The sequence below is a fragment of the Drosophila hydei genome, unplaced genomic scaffold (genome assembly GCF_003285905.1).
Source record: "Drosophila hydei strain 15085-1641.00,03,60 unplaced genomic scaffold, DhydRS2 tig00008124-arrow-arrow-pilon, whole genome shotgun sequence".
NCBI classification, from domain to species: Eukaryota; Metazoa; Arthropoda; class Insecta; order Diptera; family Drosophilidae; genus Drosophila; species Drosophila hydei.
In genome coordinates, this window is record NW_022045834.1 from 621,585 (window position 1) to 645,703 (window position 24,119).

Genomic DNA, 24,119 nt, shown 5'->3' on the forward strand with positions numbered 1-24,119 from the left:
GGCAGCCAAATAACGTTGGCGTTGGCGTTGACGTTGACGTTGACGTTGACATGGGCGACAATGAAGCTGCTGCTGCTGCTGATGATGATGATGATGATGATGATGATGATGATGATGATGATGATGATGATGATGATGATGATGATGATGATGATGATGATGATGATTGAGATGGAAATGACGACGAAGTAAACAAAACTAAAGGAGCAACAAGAACAAAATAATCAAATCATTTGCAAAATAAAAGCAAATTACAATGAATTATATGTAATGTATTTACATACACAACCGAACACACACCCACCCACCATCACACACACGCACGCTTGACTGTGTGCGTGCATGCCACGCCCCGTTCATGTGCAGAGAACGCCCAGCGAACTTTTGCCCGTGGCATTTAGCAACATGTGACGCCCTCTTGTATGCTATTAAATTTTTTATTATATACTTATAACAATTCGAAGAAATGAAAAGAACAAACAGCTCAAGCAGCAGCAGCAGCATCACAATTTATACTTAAACGTAATCGGGCAATACACATTTTGGCAAGTGAATGATTCAGTATGGGTATTTAGGGGAAACGACTCTGACTAGAATATGTGAAGAGCTGGAGGACTTTTTCAATTGCGAATGTGCCACAAAGAGGAAAGTGAGAATGAATGGACAAGGCTCAATAACGGGTTATATGTAGGAAGATTTTCAAAAAAAGAGAGAAGGAGAAAGACCAATCAAGATTGAGAGAGAGAGAGAGGAAAAAATTGTAAGAGACAGAAAAAGAGGAAAGGAGAGATAGAGAAAGAGAAGAAGAGATAGAGAAAGAGAAGGAGAGATACAGAAAGAGAAGGAGAGAGAAAGATAGGGAAAGAGAGGTGAAGAGCGAGAATGAAAGAGAGAGACAGAAAGTAAAGTGAAAGAGAGAGAGAGAGAGGAGCGAGAGAGCAGTGGAGAGTTAGAGAGCGAAAAACTGAGACAGAGAGAGAGAGAGATAGAGAGAGAGAGACGTTGACATGGGAGAGAGAGAGAGGGAGAGAGAGAGATAGAGAGGGAGGGAGAGCGAGAGAGAGATACAGAGAGAGTGAAAGAAAGACAAGGAGAGAGACAGAAAGAAAGAGAAAAATCGATGCATACCTTCATATAGAGACAGAGAAAGAGCTAGATATATACCAAGAGAGACAGAGAGGAAGGTCGAAAATATAAAAAGAGACAGAGAGAGCGCATAAAAGCCAGTAAATAAAAGCTAAACGGTCTTAATAACTTTCTTAGACAGCAAAAACATTGCATTTACATAAACGATATTTATCGATAAATCAAGCAAGTTTGCAGCACTCGTTTCATGCTAACAAGTTTAATGGGTATTTAAGCCGTGTTGACTTCTGATTGTGCACGGAGCTGCATGTGCCGGGCTCAAACGCGTTCTTTACATGTTTAAGGCGAACAAATTGAGAAAAACGTCTGTTGTTTTTTTGTGTTTTATTTTTTATTTTATTTTTTGTTGGCCTGTAGGGATTTTTCGTTGTATGGTATGCGGGTGTTCCTTTCTTCATGCTGCTTCGCTTTGTAAGGGCGTGTTTTTTTTTCGCCCTCAATTTCATTTGCAATTGAATTTGGGATTATTTTTCATTTTTGCTGCGCATCTTGCAGAGGTCACAAGTGGCCCGAATTGGTGGAAAAGGAGACGGTCGAATGGACCGACCCGCAGCCCCAAACCCCAACTGGAGCTATACAAAAGCCGCTTGCATGTCTGAGCGCCGTTTGTCTCTGACTGACGCTTGTTCTTCTTCTTCTTCTGCTTCTTTCTGTTGTTGCTGTTGTGTTGGATATCCCCTTGGCAGTAGCATGTTAAGGAAGGGGAAAAAACCCAATGCCCTGGCCCCAGCTAGCAACGGGAAGTTGTAAAATTCATAAGTCGAGCGCGTGGCTTTTGTGCAATTGGAGCAACAAGAAACAAGAAAGGCAAAGGCACAGACAAAAAAAAAAAATAGAAAAATAGAAAAAATCTTGTACAAGTGCAAGTTGCTTCAGTTTAGAAGTGGGTTTGAGCAGGGGGCAGGATTGAATTGGGTGTCGAAGCGACTGCTGGGAAAGATAACACCAAAGTGCACTTTAATCTCTGTGAAGAAATCTCGGAGCGACGCTGCGACGCTGCAGCAAAATATGATTGAAGTGTCGGTTGTGTGGTTAGCTCTTGGGTGTGCACAACCAACAACTGAGTGTGCGAGTGGGTGTGGAAAAGGTACAAAAAAGCTAACGTTTGAGTGGCAGCCAAAGGGTGCGAGAGAGCAAGAGAATTGGAAAATGAAATGTGAAGTAAACTGCGCCAACAGCTGCTGATTGAAATGCCGCGACTGCTGAGAGGCCAAACACACACGTGCACACCCACACACACACCCACACACACACGCACACACACATATGTTGAGATACAGAAATCTCGCACATATAGAAAAGAATATATTCAGTTGGGGCAGGACGCGCTGCCATCTCGAGTGCCACACTCAAAAGCAACAGCGCACAGCATAAAGACCGAAAATCAGACAACATCTTGGGCAAAAGGATCCAGCTGATGCCTGACTGCCTGCGTCCAGGCAAACACATCAGATAAGCACGATTGAATGCAAGCCGCCCCCCAGCAGACGCTCACAGTGATGGACGGGATACAGAAGACACAACAAAGCTGTCCTAAAAACCAACCAAAAGAAAGTAAAGGCGCTGCAACAACAACAGCAATAGCAACAACAGCAACAAAAAGGTGCAAAAAGTCGCAGAAAAAAGCGAAATAAAAAACGGGTCATTGGAGTAAGATGAGCGACCGCTCTTAAACCAGAGAAAAAGCAGCAGCAGCAGCAAGAGCAGCAGCTTTGCAGCCCCCTTAAAATGGTAATGCCGCGGTGCACAAAGCGCTATACAATGAGCATACCGTTTGCCCTAATCTAATCACAATTCTAGGCGACTGCGCCAGAGCGCCCTGTAAAGGGTGAAACTAACTGTATAACAGTTGGACTCGATGGATGCTTAGACCAATCTATAACAATATAACAGGTTTTCCTGATATATAATTGGACCAATCTATGGACTTTAACTGTTATCTGTGATAATTAAAGCAGCATTTTCTTGTTTTTATCATTATCATTATTATTTATGTTTTTACTGTCATTGTCATTGGCCTTATTCATTATCACTAATTATGGTAATCATATTATTAAACACACACACACACACATATATATATATATATATATATATATATATATATATATATATATATATATATATATATATTTATATATAGTTCAATATATTTTCCTATTATTCATATTGTATTATTATTACCATTACAATTCAAACAGTTTCATTGGCATTATCATTAGCCTCGTTATTTATATTGTATTATACATGATGACTTAATCTTTTTTATTACTATAATTATTTTATATATTCTAGATAATGATAATTGTCTCATTATTATTTTCAATAGCATTATCATTAGTCTTATAACTGTATTATTCATTATTATTCTATAATTCTCATTAGTGGTTTGTTTACCATCATTATTCTTATCATTATTATTATATTCTTATTAACAATAAATTGATTATTATTCTCATCATCATCATAGTTATTATTTTCATTAGCATTTTCATTATCATCAGCATTATTCTTATTCTTATTATTATATTTTTAATCCCAATATATTGATTATTATTCTCATCATGATAATTATTATTTTCATTAGTATTTTTATTATCATCAGCATTATTCTTATTCTTATTATTATATTTTTAATCCCAATATATTGATTATTATTCTCATCATCATAATTATTATTTACATTAGCATTTTCATTATCATCAGCTTTATTCTTATTATTATTATTATATTTTTAATACCATGCTCATTATCATTATCATTGTTATTATTATTTTCATTATTCATTCAAGACATTCCAGTCGTTTGCTTGCATAAGAATATCTTATTCTAAATGAAAATAGTATAATACCCCAAACAAAAAATTGTCGCCCAGTATTTTCTTGAGTTAAATCCTGAAACTAACTGAAATATCTTCAAGTTTGCTCAAAGCACCATAACATTGCTTCTAATCAGATTCACGAAATGATTGCACAATAATTTCCTAGTTGAGTATACCCTGTGCAGCTTTGAGGCTTATAGGACACAAGGAGGAGAGACAGAGAATTAAGGGAAGGATGCCTTTGAAATGCAAATTACACCCAAGAGAGAGTTGTTGAGGCGAAGTTGGGCTGCAGGGCGGGGCGAGACGAGGCGAGTGCCGAGATGCAGCGGAAAAGAAAATGCGGAAGCTGCGCGCTGTCGGATTCTTGGCTTGTCGAGTGTTATGTATTTAGTGGCTGCCGCTGCCACAGCTCGAGCTCGTGCTCGTGCTCTTTAGCTCTTTAGCACCTGGCGTACAATTTGCGCTTTGGCATAGGTCGCGTTTTCATTGCTGTTGTTGCGGCGGCGTTGCCATACAATCAGCAGCCAGTTGAAGTTTGGCAACGCCCTGAACTCTTCACGCAAAGAAATAATAAAGACAAACAGTGCATTGTGCGTTGGCTTGAATAAAAACAGAAGAAGTGGCAGAAGAAGAGCTGTTGGCCAGGTAAGGGAAAACAGTGTAAAAGCATAATGATAATGGCAACGGCAGTGGCAGCAGCAGCATCAGCAGCAGCCATAACTCCCCCTAACTCCCGCTCTTCACACTTCTGCGTCCAACTTGACACAATAGCACGCGGCCAAATAAAAATTTATGGCACAGCTGAAAACTGCAATGTAGCCAGTGTGTACACACTGTGTGGCCCCGAGTCCGAAATCCCATTTCGAATTGTGTGTGTTTGTCGGATGGAGAGAGGTTGGGAGGGAGAGTGGCGTGGGAGCGGGTGGAAATCCGGGAGTGGGTCGCTCCGTAAAACTGGGTGGCCTGTTATGAGTTTTAACGGTTCGTTGAAGCCGGTCAGCGGCATTGGAGAGATGGAATTTAAGTAGAAACCAAAAATAAAAAGAGAAGAAGAAAAACGTACAAAAATAAACAAAAATAAAAAAGAATAAAAACTTTTAATGAAAAGTGCACTGAATTCTTAATACCAGCCCGGTCAAAAGCTTCCTTTTTTTATTATTATTATTTGCACTACGGCGCACTTTCGATTATGCTCTTTAAAGTCAAGCGTATACTCTGATTTAAGCACGTACGTCAAATAAAAAATAAATATATACACATACATATATATATATATATATATATATATAACATGACTATATGTGATTGGTTATTGAGCTTGAGTAAACAAAGATTATTTCAAGTGCTTTTTAAACATAATTCAGAGAGTAAAGCTCTTGAGAATCATAATTGTTAATTGTTATTGATTAAAGAAATTTAACATATTTTAAAAAAGAATTTTTTTATTGAAACTTCTTTAATTCATATTTGTTAAATAATTAATCAAATTGTACAAATTTAATTTATTTACTATATATAAGTTATAATAGCTACTATATTTTTTAAAAGAATTTTATTTATTATTAAATTTAACAGAAATAAGAAAATTCTTGCTAAAAATTATAGCAACTTAAAGGCGTGTTTTATTTATTAATAAATATAAAATAAATTTATTTATTATTCCTAAGACAAAATAGTTATTTTATTTTATATAAAGATATAAAATATATGACTAAAAAATATCACATTAACAAAAATATAAAAATTAAAATAAAAATAATTGAAATTATTTACCTAAAACAAATATTAATACTGAATTTTTTATATTAAGAAATTTATAATTAAAAATATATATCAAAACAAAACAAAAAAAACATAACTTAAAACTTCAACAAATTTCTTTTAAAATTGGAAAAAAAATGTTTTATTTTTCGTTTAAATGTATATAATATTTACTTGCTTGCTTTATTTATTTATTGCTTTAAGCCAAAAATCTTTTCGTAGCGCACTTACAAGGCTCAAGAGCCCACAGAATGCTTGTCTAGATTACAAATGATTTCTTTGTTTTGTATTATTTTTTGTATTTTTAATTCACTTAAAGCGACTTTGGGCATTGTCTTACTGCCCCAGAGCGAACAGTGCGCCCATATTGCAGGCCAGATATGCAAAATGTATGTAAATTGCCAGAGCCATAAAAATGCGGGCAACTTTAAAAAACTAAACGAAAATGAGTAAAAAGGAAGAAAAAGATTTCTGAGTGCTTCAGTTGACAATTGCTGCTGTGTGGAAAACGCGTCAAGATAAAAGACAAATTTACAAAAAAAGGGAGGGCGGTGCAAAAAGTAAAGGGACGGAGCAGTCGCGCAGCGTTTAAACAATAAAACAATAAATTTTCATTACCGGACTCGTGGCTATTAACTGTTTCCGCTGGCCAAAGAGTAAATGCATTGAAACAGACAACAGTTTTAAATGTATATAAAAATGAATAAAGCACCAATTGTTATATATATATATATATATATATATATATATATATATATATATATATGTGTGTGTGTGTGTTTCAGTTATATATATACACTGACGAGCAAAACTGTAACACACGTTCAATGTTCTCACTTCAACGGTCTGTATTATCTTTTATACTTTATGCATGATTATGATCATAGTCTTGTTTTGTTAGGGAAATATTTGGCTCTTTTATTTATAAATTTGAAGACATTTGATTAGCAATAAGAGAAATACAATAGCAAAGAGTAAAAAAAGTCAAATGTTACAGTTTTGCACTGCAAATATTTTTAAACAAATATTTTTATTAAATTTTTTTTAATAACGGGTCCACAGCCCTTTTGATTTTTTGAGGTTGTTTATACGGTTTGGCATACTTTGCGTGTAGCGTCGCACCATTTCAGGTGGAATCGAGTACCAAACGTCCTTCGTTCTCTCTCACAACTCCATCCTGCCATTTGGAGGGGCCGTATATTTCGCAAGCTGCGATTTCAGATGACTCCATACATTTTCTATGGGATTCATGTCTGGAGATTGCGGTGGCCACTTCATAGTTTGAAACTTTTGGTTCAATAACCAATTTTTCACCAAATGGGATGTGTGCTTTGGGTCATTGTCTTGCTGAAAAATGCAATTTTCAACAGCCAGACCCATGTTGCCAATGACTCCTCCCAAATTTTCTTGAAAAATTTTTAGGTATTGCTCCTTACGCATTATCCCATCGATTAACAGTAAGGGCCCAACTCCATTTGTACAAATACAGCCCCAAACCATTATGGACCCGCCACCGTGCACCGCACTGTATTTGCCGATTGGACTGTGGGATTCCTAGTCCAATACCACGTCGTCCGTCTGACTCAAAACGATTAATTTTAGTTTCATCTGACCAAATAACCTTGAAAAAATTTGTTTAGCATTGTTTAAGCTTTTTATTTGTAACTTATGGCATCCCAATCAGCTAGAGCCAAATTTTCATGCATTATAGCACAGTTTCTAACGCAAACTAATGTGCCTGTTAGCTAGAAATGGTTTTTTTTTTTCTTTCATTGGCCTTAAGCCCCAATCTGCCGAGACTGCGACGGACTGTCCACTCACTGGCATTTAAATTTAACACATTAGCCGCTTTTATTGGCATAAAGTCGCGATTGCCTGTAACTAAGTTAGCCAAGTGGCGCGTGTCACGTTGGCTTAAAAGTCGCGGTCGGCCTCCTTTATTGATTTTAATGTTTTCTGAACTGTTTTTGTTTTTAACACTGCACAGTCATGTGGCTAACACCAAATTTATTAGCCACTTTCCTAACGGATTCGCCCCTATCAATAATTCGATTATTTCCTTTTTCTTTTCATCAGCCATCATAATTATTTTGCAAATTGACTTAAAATGATCAAGGTTTATCGATTTAAACAAAAACAAATAAGTTTTAATGGTAAAAAAAGCTTTGAAACAAAAGTAAATAGGTTTTGCTCTGCGAGTGCAAAACTGTAACATTTGACTTTTTTTACTCTTTGCTATTGTATTTCTCTTATTGCTAATCAAATGTCTTCAAATTTATAAATAAAAGAGCCAAATATTTCACTAACAAAACAAGACTATGATCATAATCATGCATAAAGTATAAAAGATAATACAGACCGTTGAAGTGAGAACATTGAACATGTGTTACAGTTTTGCTCGTCAGTGTATATTACGTTTAAATTGCAGTGAACGCTCGAAAGTATGCAACACTTTTGTAATTTATTTAATTTCTCTTGTTTTTTTTCTCATTTCAAACATTTGACTTTGGCATTTCACATTATAAATTTTTGTTCTTTTATTTACGTTTTTTCTGCATTTGTTTTTTTTTTTTATATTATTTTTCTTATTTTTTACTTCATTCACCCGTACTTGGCATTTTCTCTGTGTCTGTGTGTTTTGCGCTTTAATTACATTTTCGTGGTTTTCATTTTGTGCACCATAAATAATTTCACCATGCTATGCTGCGCTGCTGCTTCTTCTTTTCTACTGTTTTTTTTTTTACTTTTCTCTTTTTGCTTTTATACATTTCCATTTTTCTCTTGGCATAAAATGATTTGGCCCACGTCCAGCGTAGGTGAACGCAAAACTAAATGTTGTTGCTGCCTTTTGCGGCTGCATCAGCATTAATTTGCTTAAAATGAAAACGTGCTAGACACAAAATTTATATTTTCTTCAATGCTCGCATGAAAAGCGTCAAGAAAGTGTATTGGGCTTGAGTGATGTGTGAGCCACGAAAGTGTTAACAAATATTTATAATACGGCTTCACTGAAATGGTATTGTCCCATATATTCTGCCACGCTTATAAGGCTACTTTTCTTGACAATACGGGAAATATAAATTTATTTTCTTATGTCTTCAGCAACTTTTTACATTGTAAACAAAAATAAATTTAAATAAAATTAAATTTAAATAGATTTCGTACCTTATTTTATAGCTTTTATTAGCAAATATAAATTTGCTGATTAACAAATATATTGATTCGTTTAATATTTACAACTAAATAAAATGAAATAATTAATGCATTTTAGCAATTAATATTAATATAAAAAATATATATTTATATTAAAATATTTTTTAACCTTAAGCGAGCATTAAGCAGTCTATAACAACCAGCTCGAATACTGACCTGTTTTGTTACATTTTTTTGAAGGCTGACTCTCGCAACTCAACCTGAACTCGACATCAACTTTACTATAATTTTGTTGTTTTTCTTTTTGTTCTTGCAGGTCACGTGGGCGGCTGTGGCATTACGGAGGAGGTCTCACAATGGATGGAGAATATACAAAATTCAGCGGTTGAGGAGCTGCCAGTGCCCATGTCAAAGGATGTCCAAAAGCTGCACCGGAAACAGCAACACAAAAAGGCAACTGCTGCTCAGCAACAACAACAACAGCAACAGCAACATCCACCGAAGAAATATGCCAGCAGCGATGATGATTTCAAATTTCCACATCAGAAATATTCAAAGGAAGCAAACTTGGGCGATAGCAACGGTGGATTCTATGATCCAGAGACCGGACGACGTTTGGGCACCACGGCCAATGTCGCCGAATGGCGTCAACTGGTCCATGAGCGTGTGCGTCGGGCCAGTGGCAATGGCAACGGCGGGGCTGGTGGGGGCAACAATGCCGCGGCCAACGGTTCATCTGGCGCCGGACGTGGCCGTGAGGATAACAAAAATACCTGCTCGCTGTATATACAAACAGATCCATTGATTTGGCGTCATATACGCGAGGGTATTGCTGATGTAAGTCTGACTATCAAGGTGGAAGCTGAGTTTGGGGGAGGGGACGGGACTGGTGCGTGGCAACTGTAGAGTGGACTTGGCCTGCCAGCTCGTGCGCCAAATTAAAACCGAAGCAGCAGCAGCTCGAGCTACGGTAGCTACGTTAGCTGTGTGGCTTAAAGAACACAAAACAAAATCCATGAATTTTGCAATTTTTTACGAGCGAACGCTTCACTTTTTGGCTCTGAAGCATAAAACAAAAGGCCGACTTTTTTCTTCTTTTTTGAATGTGCGGCAATGGTTGAGGGAGTGCGAGTGAGACGACTGTATGAGTTGGAGTACGTTGCGCGTAGTCAGTCCGACGCCATTTTTTTTCTGTTCGTTCAAAGAAATTGAGTGATGCGCTACGTTAAGTGAAAATTGTTCTTTAGTTAGCAGAAAGTTGGCTTAGTTGGTGGAAAGTTAGTTGAATTTTTTTGATTTTTTGAAAAGTTAAGCAAAACTTTTCGTTAGTTGTCAAGATTAAGGAATCTTAATGGAGAAATTTCACTACATTGATTTATTGCATCTATTTTGTTTAGACTTAAACGGAAAATATTATCGGATTTGAAGATTCATAGAAGTTAAGAAGAAAATAATAGAAACTAGTTTCTGAAAAAGCAGTTAGAATATTCTTATATCATATCATATGTCCCAGATCATTAGCCAAATCTGATTTCATCTTTTAATTCCAATGCTATTTTAGTATTTCACTTAGTATTCAACTAAATTATCCTTGAGCATGCTCTCATCACTTCAGAATCAATTTCTTTCAACTTTGCTTTCTAATAAATGACGACCCAACTTAACATAATTAAATTTTCATATAATTATTATCTTGAGTTAACAATAACCTCAAGTGTTTAGCACACACGAAATCATTTAGAGCATAATTCAAGCGGCTCTCATGCATTGCCCCACACATTTTCTTGAACAACCCCATATAGGGTGTTTTTTTCTTTTCTTTGCTGCCTTAAAATTTGCTCGAGCTTTGCCCTTGCTTGTCGGCGTCTTCAAAGCAATCATCCAATCAGCTGACCTGCTTCGATATCTACAGCGCATGCAATCAATCGTTATAGCCTCACTCCGTACTTCCGCTCTCACTCTCTTTCTCTCTCTGTCTTTTCCTCGACAATTCTTTTGCTCTCCGCTTGCTCGTTCGCAAGCAATTCTTTTGCCGCACTTTATGTTTACGTTCATTTTTTCGCACTGTACGCGATGTTATTGTTGTTGTTGTCGACGTCGACGTCAACATCCTCGTCAGGTTCATTTTGCAGCTTCCCCGACCCTCTTGTGACATGCTCAACCCGCTTCTGTCTTCACTCTCTATGTGCGTCTCCCTCTCTTTGCCTTACTCTCTTCACTGTTTTGTCTGTTTATTTGCAATGAGTTTTGCATAATTCGCGCATTTGTTTCGTTCGTCGCTGCGTTCGTGACGCGTTTTTATTGGCCAGTCTATTGAAGTAAAAGGGGTATATTGAATTGGTAGCTGTATGTCGCGAAAATTAAGTTTTAATATTATTGACTCATTATTATAACAAGAAATTATAATTTCTTATATTAGAAAATTTAGATATATATTTAAATTTTTACTTTTACATAATTAGAAGTTATTCTAATTTGTATTTCAAAGAGAAATTGAATTTTTTATTCAAACAATATATAGTTTATATTTTTTATTATAATGAATTTTTAAATAATTCTTCTCGAATTAAATTGTACAGGGCATTTGTAGGTCTATACATATTCAATTGTTTGTCCTATTCATTCGCTTTTTGTCACTGAGCCCAGCGGCATTTTGATTTTGGAACCAAAAACTGCCGTTAGCGGTGCGCTGATAGACCATGCCCCACGTGCCCCACACCGCTCAGTTAAAAACCACGAAATCCCGCAAATCCACCCGCTCAACGCGCACGCGAATATAAAAGCGAATAAACTTCTGAAAAATATTCGACGGGTTTTTAGCTGAATTTGCATTTTTATACAAATATATTTGAAGAGTGCTTGTGGTGTGTGTGTGTGAAGGAGGCTGGGGAATGGGGTCGTTTGTTTGTCTGGCTGCTTTGTTTGCCACGCCCCTCGTTTGCTCAAAATGTCAAGCGCAGCGGCATTGCGGTTGAGATTTTTATTACGAGCACCAGCGCGCGCGCTGTTGAGTCGAGTTCATTGATTTTTATTTTTAATTTTTTATTTATTTTGTTGTATTGTACTTTTTGTGGTAATTAATTTGGATATTTTGGTGACTCCCCTTTCATGTTGGCGCACACAGCACGATCGCGGTCGCAAGTACGAGGTGGATGTGAAGACCCGTGAGGAAATCACATCGCTGATTGCACATCATGTGACGGCCGTTAATTACATTTACCGCAACACAAAGTTCGATGGACGGACGGAGCATCGCAACATACGCTTTGAGGTGAGTGAACAGCTACAGCTACAGCAACAGCAACAGCTCAGCAGCGCCCCCTGTTGGTTGCCAATTGCCGAACGGAGCAATGCTAGTCGGGAGGGTGGCTCCGCAGCCACAGCCACATCCACAGCCAACAATGGCCACAGAACAAAGAGCGTGTCCCTGGACCAGGACCAGAACCAGAACCAGCTCCAGAACCAGGACAACCTCATCAGGGTTGTAAAGAGAAACATTTAAGCGCAGACAGCCCCAATAATTATGCGTGAAACGAGTCCCGTTGGCGCTGGCGCTGGCGTTGAGCTAAGATGGGTTTTAGTATACCAAGCATTAAAGCCAAGTTCGTTTAAGCTGAAAGGATTAACGTTTTGTATAAGAGTAATATATTTTACTAGTGGGGCGAACTGCAACTGGAACACTTTAAATGTTTTGGTTTAAATTATTGAATTGGGTTTATTGACCAAAAGACATTTTGAATAGCGCTAGTATAGTTTTAAGGGAGGAACGAATGGGTAATGGAACATCCTTAAGTACTTGAGTTGAGTAAAAAAAAGCTTATGTTTCATTCAATTTCGCATTTGGGACTGAAAGGATTAACGTATAATAACGTTACATAGTTTTAATAGTGGAATGAACTGGAATTAACACATTTTTAAGGTTTTATATTGAGTTGAGTTGGGTTCAAAGCTGACCTACTACAAGTTAAGCTGAGGTAAGCAGAAGTAATCTACTGCTAGTATAGCTTAATAGGCGAAACGAATAGGAAAGGGAACACCCTTCAATAAACGAGCTGTGAAGCTGATTAATTTTACAGTTGTGACTTGTGTCAGTCCTAGTTTCCTTCCGTTTTATATTCGTTAAGAAAAGGATTCACATTTGCATAGTTTTCAAATTGGAATGAAGTGGAATTGCAATACTTTAAAGATATTGGACAGAGCTGAGTTTCTTTACGTGAAGCTGAACAAAATTGATCTGAGAAAACGTATTAAAACTAGGCTATTATAGCCTTAAAACTGGAACGAACTGGAAATGAAACAAAGGGAAAATTGAATCATATTCACATTTCTATTCTATTCTGTTTACATTTTTAACTATTTTCATTTATAATGATTTGCTGAACCTTTCCTCCAGGTGCAACGCATCAAAATCGATGACGATTCCGCCTGTCGCAACTCCTACAACGGGCCTCACAATGCATTTTGTAACGAGCACATGGATGTCTCGAACTTTTTGAATCTCCACTCGCTAGAGGATCACTCAGACTTTTGTCTAGCCTATGTATTTACTTACAGGTGAGCAGCAATTTAAATAATAAATGATTTATTCTAATCGTCTTCTCGCAGAGATTTTACGGGCGGCACTTTGGGCCTGGCCTGGGTGGCCAGCGCATCGGGCGCCTCGGGCGGCATTTGCGAGAAGTACAAAACCTACACGGAAACTGTGGGCGGTCAATATCAGAGCACCAAGCGATCCTTGAACACGGGCATCATCACCTTTGTCAACTACAATAGTCGCGTGCCACCAAAAGTATCACAGCTAACGCTGGCTCATGAGATTGGACACAATTTCGGTTCGCCGGTAAGTGAAGGAAGGGTATTGGGGATGGAAGTAAAAAGTGTTATATTATCATTTTAAATTATGTTTTTATTATAAATAAGTATTCTTCTATTTGTTGATAATAACAGTTGATATTTTAGGAATTATTGTGTTCCATTCCACATTCCTTTTCATACTACACTCAAGTTTTACCCTAATTTTAATTTACTTTCTCAATATTTTTTAGATTTACAATAATTTAAACTCATTTACTAAAAATACATTCCATTCCATCGTTTCACTAGATTATTTCGTTCTATATCATTATTTCTCACATCACAGTTTAATCTTAATGCATTAAATCTTATTACTTCACTATTTTAAGTATTTTTGAACTATATTTAATGTTCCATTCCAACGTTCCACCTCTAATATGTATACCAGGCTGCAGAATAATGATTCTACTTTCTTTATTCTCACACAATTTTTGTTAAAACAAGTGTTTCATTCCAGTATTCCTTCTGGAAATACCAACTAATCAATTGTTTTCTCTTCTACAGCACGACTATCCACAAGAATGCCGTCCAAGCGGCCCCAATGGCAACTTTATAATGTTTGCCAGCGCCACGTCGGGCGATCGTCCAAACAATTCAAAATTCTCACCCTGTTCCATACGCAATATTTCCAATGTCTTAGATGTGCTGGTGGGCAATACGAAACGTGATTGCTTCAAGGCATCGGAGGGCGCTTTCTGCGGCAACAAGATTGTGGAGTCGGGCGAGGAATGCGACTGTGGCTTCAACGAGGAGGAATGCAAAGACAATTGCTGCTATCCGCGTCTCATCAGCGAGTACGATCAGTCGCTCAACTCCAGTGCGAAGGGCTGCAAGCGTCGTGCCAAGACGCAATGCTCGCCGTCGCAGGGTCCCTGCTGTTTGGCCAACTCGTGTGCCTTTGTGCCCACCCACTTCCATCAGAAGTGCAAGGAGGAAACGGAGTGCAGCTGGTCGAGCACATGCAATGGCACCACAGCCGAGTGCCCAGAGCCCCGGCATCGTGACGACAAGACCATGTGCAACAATGGCACCGCCCTGTGCATACGTGGCGAATGCAGCGGATCACCCTGTTTGCTATGGAATATGACCAAATGTTTCCTCACCTCAACGTCCCTGCCGCACGTGGACAAGCGCAAGCTCTGCGAATTGGCCTGCCAGGATGGCAACGATACGAGCACCTGTCGCAGCACTAGCGAATTTGCTGCCGAATATAACATACAACCGGGTGGCATTAGTCTGCAGCCCGGCTCACCCTGTGACAACTTCCAGGGCTACTGCGATGTTTTCCTCAAGTGTCGCGCTGTCGATGCCGACGGCCCGCTGGTGCGGCTCAAGAATCTGCTGCTCAATCGCGAGACGCTGCTCACCGTCACCGAGTGGGTCACCGGCAACTGGTATCTGGTGGTGCTGATTGGCGTTGGCTTCATTGTGGTGCTGGGCGCATTTATAAAATGCTGTGCCGTACACACGCCCAGCTCCAATCCGAAGAAGCGTCGAGCTCGACGCATCAGCGAAACGCTGCGCGCGCCAATGAATACGCTGCGTCGCATGGTAAATTGAAATTGAATTTGAATTTTAATTTTAGATGTTTTTATACATAAATATGCTCGTTCATTAAGTGAAAAGAAGTATATTAGCTTTGCGAGATGTCCTTGATTGTGTTCATCTGTCTGTATCCGTTTAGGCGCTCGTCTGTCTGTATGAGAGCAAAGCAGTTCGATGCTAATGCAGCTTGATATTTGAAAGATATATGCTCTATTATATACTACTTACAGAATATACGTGGCTAGGATGACTAGGAATATATCTTTCAGGGCTTTTAAGGTTGAAGACTGTTGAAGACTCTTGCATATAGACTTAAAAACAGATACATCTTCGGCTTCAAAGGGCGTGGCAAATGGGATATTGGTATATTATAGACTTCTATCTGTCTAGCTAGCCATCTATCTATTGATCCATCTATCAAGTATTTATATATTTATTTATTTATTTATATATTTATATTTTTATATATTTATATATTTATATATTTATATATTTATATATTTATATATTTATATATTTATATATTTACATATTTATATTTTTATATATTTATATATCCATGATAGGTGCAAAAATACCAATTATACATAGCTAGGCCCATAGATGGCCTTGATAAATCAATATATAAACTATATCTTCTACAGTTTTGAAGCAAGACTTAAATATATTTAAGTCTTCTTTATTTTATAAGTTTCGCTTGTCAAATCGGAGCACATCGATTGTATGAACGAGTATTAGGCAGTCGCTTATGCCCAACCGCCATTTGCTTATGTCTTTTATGCTATATTTTCCAACTCTTAACTGCAGCAGCGGCATCCGAATCAGCGTGGTGCTGGACCGCGCAGCATTCCACCGCCGGCGCATGAGGCGCAACATTATCCTCGAGGTGGCGGTGGTGCTGGCGCTGGTGGTGGTGCATCTGGACGACATGGCGGCTCACGTGGACATAATCATCACAATTCGCATTCACACGAATGGGATCGGCATCAGGGCGGCCACTCGATTGTGCCACTGCCCACGGGCGGCGGTCATGCCAGTCGCAATGCGCCAGCGAATCAGGCGAGGCGCAGTGATGGGCGTGGCACACGGCCCAGCAGCAGTGGCAAGCCGCAGGCCAGCAGCAGCAGCGCAGCCGGACGATCTGGGTATGGAGCTGATCAAACGGGCGTGGGTGGTGCTATGGGTGGTGGTGTGCAGGCGGCCATTAGCAGCAGCGGTGTTGTGGCGCGTGCGCAACTGCCGCTGCCATTGCCGCCCGCAAATGCACAACAGCCGCAACAACAACAACAACAAGCACTCTCACCGCAACAACAACAACAACAACAATCGCAAGCGTTCTATGCGCCGAAAGGTGCGTCTGCCACTCGTCTAGAGTGTTCTATGCCATTAGTTCCCCAGTGCTAGAGAGCTGCTGTTTCGTTTCTCATATTGTTTCTCTACAACAAAGAAAACACACATTTAATTTGTATTTTGAACATTTTTTCTTTTTCCTTTTTTTGTCCTCTTTTCCATCTATACCAAACGTATTTGCCAACCACACCAAAATCATACAAAAATATATGAAATTCAGAATTACCACCACGCAATAAGTCCCGCTCGTCACGTACCAACAACAACAGCACGGCCATGCCCTCGACAGTGGCTGGCAGCAGTAAGCAAGCCAAAAGTGCCAAAGCCAAAGACACACAACAACAGCAACAACACAACAAACACAACAACAGCAACCGCAGTCGCAGCAGCAGCAAAGACAAGGCAACCGCAGCCGCTGGCAAGACGCGTCGCAATATTGTTTACTAAATGTGGAACGCTTGGAATTGGAACGCCTCAAACATGCCATATACGAAACAAACAAATATATATATACCTATATATACCCAGTACATATACAAAACTTCCACGCGCTTGCTAGCGTGCCATTTCCATCGTTCCAAGCAAAAGGCTTTGCACCCCCCTCCCACCCACACAAAACGAATTTGATCAGCAATTGGTATGAATAATTTTCACTAGAGTTTTCTTTTTACATATTTCCTCCTTCTCGTTTGTTTGCTCGTCTTGAATCTTGTTTGTTTTTTCGGTCATCGGCTCTATTAACAGCACTTCGTATTCGTTGTTTTTTCTTTTGTTGTTTTGCTCCCTTTTTGTTTGGCATGTTTCGAACTTGTTTTGTTTTTCTTTTCGTCCCTTCCTATAATTTGTATTGTTGTTGTTTTTGTTATTGCATGCACACTGAACATATTATCAATATTTACACTAAAAACTAATTTTGTTTACTAACTCAACTAACACTTGCAGTTGACTGCAATGCAAAAAATAAACACAAGAAAAAATAATTTTGCTTTGATTTTTTTATAAGATCTTTTTTTTTATAGTTAACTGAAATTGAATTTGAATACAATAAAAAATCATACAATAAAATAAAAAATTAGTGCAATTGTAAATGTGTACAAAAAAATATAAAAAGATGCATTTAACTTTTCAAATTTGAAAAATTTTTATTATTTTTTTTGCTTTTTCTATAAATATTTTTATTACGCAATTATTAAATTTATTAAAGCAAATATAAAAAATAAATATTAATATGAAAAATATATTGCAATCAAAGCGCAAAAATACTATTTAACAAAATAAAAAAAATAATAATAATAACTAACAAATTTAGCATTTGGTTAATTTAAAAAAAGTTTTTCAACAGTCATTTCGTAAATATATATTTTTCCAATTTTCTCTTATTTTGAACTTAATAATTTTAAAATAGTTAATTTAAACACTAAACATTTCAGAAATTTGTTTCTTTTTTTAACTTAAATTTACATTATTAAATGTTGAAGTATTTTTTTTTTACAAAACTAAATTAAATTAATTAAATTAATCTCGCAATTACTTGCCAAAACAACTAGACAAAATAATTGTAATAAAAAAGTAAAGTTATATTAATTTTTTCAGAAATAGAGCTTTTAGTGCAGTTATATTTTTTCATACATTTAACATTTTTATTTAGTTACTTAAACATTTTTTGAGCAAACTTTATATTGGCTTTTTAAATATTTAATTTGAAAACAAAGTTCAAAACTTGATTTTATGTGAAAAAATTCTTTTTTTTTATCTTAACCAATATTAAAACTTTGAACTGTGTTGGAATTTATGCAAGTTGTTTCCAAAAGGCATTTCGTTTGCATAGTTATAAAAACACAGAAAAAAGAAGCACGCTACTAAAAAACCACTAAAACAACTTGAAATGTATGCTTGTGTGTATGTGGGTGTGTGTGTGTTTTAATATGAATCGATAAGCTGCACATGGCCTAATTCAAGTAGTTGCCCAGAAGGGGGCTGGCGAACTTCACTTGAACTGGCGCCACAGGCAACTAACAAGTCAAGAAACTAATACAACTTTTAATGTATTTTCTCTCTATTCATCTCTCTCTCTCGCTCCCAAATATATATATATATCTGTATATGTATTTAATCTGGCTTAGGCGTCGCGCCCCCGCCGCCGCTACAAGTAAACTATAGTCGACCGACATCGCTGCATGAGCAACAGACGTTAGAGGAGCTGCAGCAGCAGCAGCAGGAGCCGGAGCAACAACAGCAACAGCACGCCTATGCTGATGCCTATGCAGCTATGGGGCGTGGCCACTACGAGTCGACGACGCGGGCGCCCAACAATAGCAAAGTTTGACAGCCAAAATTAATGTCGGAGCGCCATAAAAAACCAAAAGCAAAGCGACAAAAGCTACAACAGCAGCAACAACAACTTAAGCAACAGCTAGCACAGCCACAACAACAACAACCACAGCAACAAGAACAAAAATCAAATGAACTAAAATTAAATGTAAATGTAATTTTTATGCTAATTATTTTTATTTAAACAAAACGCAAGTAACAAAAAATTGATGAAAAATTTCAGAAGTACCAACAAAAAAGAAAAACGAAAATCAAGAAAATCTAAAAAAAAATCATGAACGATATTTTTGATTGAATTAATTGATATAAGAATGCAAATCATTATTATTATAAATAATTCAAAATGCAAATTGCATAATATATATATATATATATATATATTTATATATATATATATATTTATATATATATATATATATATATATATATATATATATATATATATATATATATATATATATATATATATAGTAAACAGACAAACAAAATATATATATACATATATTTAATGATTGTGCGTACTTATTTACAAAGCAGCAACAACATAGATAAAAAAAACATAAAAAAATAAAATTTAAATGTATGCAACAGAAAAAAATCAAGCTAAAAAAAATAAAATATAAACTGAAGTAAAAAGAAAAACAATATTTAAATGTCAAACATTTAGTAAAGAGTAAAAGGCAAGAAAAAAAATATGAAAATTGCAAACATTTGCTTATGTAAAAAAAATTAAAAAAAAAATATTAAACTAAATAAATGAATGGCAAAGCATTTAAATTGTGTATGAAAAGCCAAAAACTTTCAAACAAAGCCGTCAAATTTTTTGCATTTGTAAACTTAACAAAAAGAGAAAAAAATAATAAATAAATTTGATTTTTTTTCATTTAGAATTGCGAAATTTTTGCTGCTAAAGTCACTTGCTGCTAAAAATATTTTATTTTGAAAAAAAAATTGATAGAACAGAAATGAAATGAACGCAAATCGAATAATTGAAGCAATTCCTTAGTTTGCAGAAAAAAAAAATTAAAAATAATTTATAATTGATTTAGTATTGATTTTGTCCTCTTGTATTAGGTTAAAAGCTTTATATGTAAATGTTTAATGAGCTGTTTTTTTTTTTAAATCTTTTCTATGCATCCTTCAACTGATTATGTTAAATATATTACTCAGATTCATATGTATATGGCAAATATATATACATATATAATATTCTGTTTAGTTAAACAAATTACGCAAACATTTGTTAAAATTTTAATTAGAATTTCTAGTTTATGTTTTTTGTTTTTGTCTGTTACTTTTGCAATTTGAATCATTCTCAACAAACTACAAGAACATCACTTATATATACATATATATATACTATTTACAAATTTCCTTTAACAATTGTAGCCATAAAATACATTTGAAGCACTTGAGTCAGCTTTATGTTTAAAAAGTATTTTACAATTTTCTATGGCAATAATTTCAAATTTTTCAGCGAATTTTAATTTAAACTTTCTTAAATGTCTTTCAGCATATTTTTCTTCTTCAAGAAAAAGAAAAGCAAAACTTGTACATAGAAAAAGTCTCTAAGAAATACACAAAAAATACAAACAAATATAACAAAATTATGCATTAATTAAGTAAAAGAAATAAATGTTTAACAAACAAACATAAGTTTAACAGTAATTACTTAAATTGAGATATATTTAAATATATATATATATATATATATATAAAATATGTATTTAAATTTAAATTGATGAACAAAGGCAAACTATGCTATTAGTTCAAAGCAAGACAAAAAACAGCAACAGCAACAACAACAAGAACAACAAGAACAAACAACCGAAATACAAAAACAAAAAACATTTAAACTATTAATTTAATTATATATATATAATGAATTAATTAATTGAATTTAAGGCTAAACAAAAAAACACTGCTACAAAAACATAAAAAACACATAAAAATAAGAATGAACATAAGAAAGGATAATAAAAACAAGAACAAAACTACTATTTTATAAAATACAAAAAAACGAGAGTTTTATTTCAATTTAGAAGATATTATGAAGGCGGTAAATATATAAATTAAGGGGGATGTAAAATTTAAATTTATATATATTTTTCTTTAAATTTCAATACTTATTTTAAGTATTCCATTTAAATTGATTGAATTTAACTAATATTTAGTGACACATTCGAAAAATAAAACAATTTCATATTTTAGAAAATATATTTTTATATTTGAACATTATTTTATTCGCATTTGTTAGCAAACAATAAAGGCACTTTGACAAAATTAAATATTAAAATACAAAATACTTAAAAATTAGTATACAAAAACATATTTTTTGGTTAAAAAGAGAAACAGACACACATTTAGCTGCGCTGGCAGTTAAACAGTTACAACAAGCACAGTAAGGCCTCAAATTGTGCACTATGCGCGCACTCGCGATGCCTTCTTGCTCTTGTCAGCCTTGGGCGGCGGCGGTCCACTGCGTCCGCCCTGCATGTGGCGATTGTAAATGCTGCAAGAAGGCGGAAAGAGTGAGCTAATATATAAAGATATATGTTCATATTCATGCTCACATTTTGTAGGTTTCAGTCTTGAGATAGTCGATCACATGACTGATGCCCAATAGATATTGTTCCGCAATCGGATTGACCCAGGGATTCTCTTCCATTTTCATCACCGACTTGTTGCTGAGCAAGTCCAGTTGTGCTAGTTCCGGTGGCAGCACCTGTAGTCGATTGTTTTGTATGTGCAGCTCTCGCAGTCGCACCAGCTCGCCCACCTCACGTGGAAGCTCCAACAGATCGTTGTCGCGCAGTCCCAAGATCTGCAAATTCTTCAGTTGGCCCAGCTCCTTGGGTATATATTCGAAATCGTTGTCACCCAGGTATAAAGCGCGCAACGTTTCCATGCCAAAGAAGTTGCCCGGCAGCACCTGTTCGCTCAGATTGTTGTACGACAGATCGAGCACCTCCAGCACGGGAAAAGCGCCAAAGCCACGTGGCAGATTGTCCAGTCGATTGATCGAACAATTCAAAATGCGCAGCTTCGGCATCGACGACAGCGAAACGGGCAGCTCGCTGAGCAAATTGTTCGAGAGGTTCAATATTTCCAGATTCAGTAAATTGGCAATGCCGGGGCTAATAACGCTGATCTTGTTGTGCGACAGCGTCAGGCGTGTGATATAGGACATGTTGACTGTGGAAAAGAGAAGGTAAATATTATACATTATCTGGGAATGTCTAAGTTTATACTAGGAAGAGGTGGGGAGTTATAGACATTGTTGTTTATATCCATATCAAACTTGGCCTATGTATTTTTTTTCCAGAAATATACATACATAGCGGTCGGCTGGACTATACAGGAAAATTTCAGAAACACTAATCATGTTATTGAAAGAAACTTTATATAAAGTTAAACTGCACATTGCTTAAAACTATGATAATCTTTTTATAAGTACACATTCACTAAGCACAGCAAATTTCCTACAGCCCTTAAATCCTATCTAAGCACAACAGCTGTTTTAGCCGCACTGCAAGCAACAGGCATAAGTGTAAGGGAGACAACATTACAGTCTGCGCGTAGGGCCTATTTATAAATGAAAATCAAACAAAAATTGGGCGTTTGCTGCCTCTCAATTAATTAAAAAGCTAATTCTTTTGTTTAAGCAACACCAGGCCACATGTATGCACTTTGTCTACTTATTTCAAATACATTATGAAGTTATTTAGGGAATTTTATTTATAGACGCTGGCGTCATCAAACCACATTCTGTTAACTGCACAACGATGGCGTCACAGCTATTATTTTTTCGCTTTAACTGCACTGAACTTTACATCTACTTGTGGCACTTGATGGCCTTGGCACTTACACAGTCCGGGCAGCTCCTCAAAGGAGACTATGCCCTTGTCCACAAGATCCAATTCACGATTTTGGGTCTCGCGCGCTTCATCCAACACCTTCTTTGCCTTCGACATCTTTGCATTAACAGGTAGACATTGATTCATCGTTCAGCTTGTTTGCTGTTAAGCGCGCACTGTTAACTCAATTGATGCTGTTCAGTGCGAAGCGTTGCCACTTGTTTAAATGCTAATGGGAAGCCTTAGCGAAGTTTTGCACCTTTTTCTTAAATGCTGCACAGTGGTGTTGTAACTGTAAATATATTATTTTTGTTTAAAATGTTTATTTAAATAAGTTCTTTTCAGAATAAATATATTGAAAGGTTCTTTTTATATTAGACAATAATCATTTTGTTATTTTTCGGCTTGCAAATATAATTTCGTTTTATATTCTTGCTATTACACGATAATGCTCGAACTGTAGCTAGAAGATTTTATTAAGTAATATTCTTTTTCTTTTAATTTAATTAAATATTTCTTTTGCTTTTCTTTTAACATATGTTTTTGTATTAACAATATGTTTGGTTGATTTGATTGATTTGGTTGATTGAAATTTATTGTTACACAGTGCTACTCAAACTGTTGCTGCAGCTGCTGCTTATTTTTGTTTTTCTTTTTCTGTTTTCCTCCGCTTGCATCTGTTTTTCTTGTGGTGATTTTCACGGACTTTCCAGCACTTGAAATCGAGTTCAACAATTTGTATGCACACTGTAGCACACAAACTATGCACTTGACCCAATTTACGATTGAAAAGAATTTTCCTTATATTTATTTTCTGCTTTTTTTAGAATTTATTTCTGCACTTTCAACGGGTTCGCACGTAACTGAGAATTTGACGTGCTCTTTAAAATAGTTTCCAATTCTAATTTCATTTGATAAACTACGAAAATAGTGTGCGTCACCTTTCGCTCGCCACGCGCTCTGTCCAACTGCCAAACTGCCTGAGCATATTTTTTACAACGTTCGATCCGATCCGATCCGATCCGATCGATTGATTCGTCTTGGAGCTGGTTTTTGCTCTGTCGTTGCCCCTTTTTCGCGTTGTCGTCAAAATACGAGCAAGACTGCTCTAGTTGAGAGTATCTGGTTATTAGATACTCTACATTTAAATAGAAATTTTCATTAGTAGAAAAAGTTCGTTTCTTGTAACATATTTTTAACATATTTATGTTAAATAACAGCTTTCGCTGTGATTTTTAATGTTAACATTCCTTACAACTAGCTGGAGAGGGACAGATAGATGGGCAGTCAGAGAGTTA

General features: G+C 36.3%; 2 protein-coding genes across 3 annotated transcripts in view; one reads left to right on the forward strand and one right to left on the reverse strand.

Moving 5' to 3' along the window:
• The window catches only part of LOC111600434 (disintegrin and metalloproteinase domain-containing protein 10), a 148,548-nt gene extending 129,498 nt beyond the window's left edge, over nucleotides 1-19,050 (forward strand). Inside the window, exons 5-12 of one of the 2 annotated variants that reach the window (XR_002751485.2) lie at nucleotides 9,201-9,721; nucleotides 12,009-12,155; nucleotides 13,278-13,438; nucleotides 13,490-13,724; nucleotides 14,243-15,289; nucleotides 16,091-16,634; nucleotides 16,854-17,270; nucleotides 18,757-18,834. Coding sequence is in view for 1 of the 2 variants with exons in the window: in XM_023316526.2 (XP_023172294.2) it covers nucleotides 9,201-9,721; nucleotides 12,009-12,155; nucleotides 13,278-13,438; nucleotides 13,490-13,724; nucleotides 14,243-15,289; nucleotides 16,091-16,634; nucleotides 18,757-18,959 (2,858 nt within the window). In the remaining variant the exon portion in view is untranslated. Of the gene's footprint in view, nucleotides 1-9,200; nucleotides 9,722-12,008; nucleotides 12,156-13,277; nucleotides 13,439-13,489; nucleotides 13,725-14,242; nucleotides 15,290-16,090; nucleotides 16,635-16,853; nucleotides 17,271-18,756 lie in introns of both variants that reach the window. The other variant, XM_023316526.2, reaches the window with a different exon arrangement.
• Nucleotides 19,051-21,290: 2,240 nt separating this feature from the next.
• Nucleotides 21,291-23,823, reverse strand: LOC111600387 (ras suppressor protein 1). The gene is made up of 4 exons (XM_023316463.2): nucleotides 23,763-23,823; nucleotides 22,833-23,113; nucleotides 21,538-22,159; nucleotides 21,291-21,476 (listed from the first exon to the last, which is right to left on the reverse strand). Exons 2-4 carry the CDS (start codon nucleotides 22,966-22,968, stop codon nucleotides 21,386-21,388), a joined length of 849 nt encoding a protein of 282 aa, XP_023172231.1. The 5' UTR covers nucleotides 22,969-23,113; nucleotides 23,763-23,823; the 3' UTR covers nucleotides 21,291-21,385.
• Between the last annotated feature and the right edge of the window lie 296 nt (nucleotides 23,824-24,119).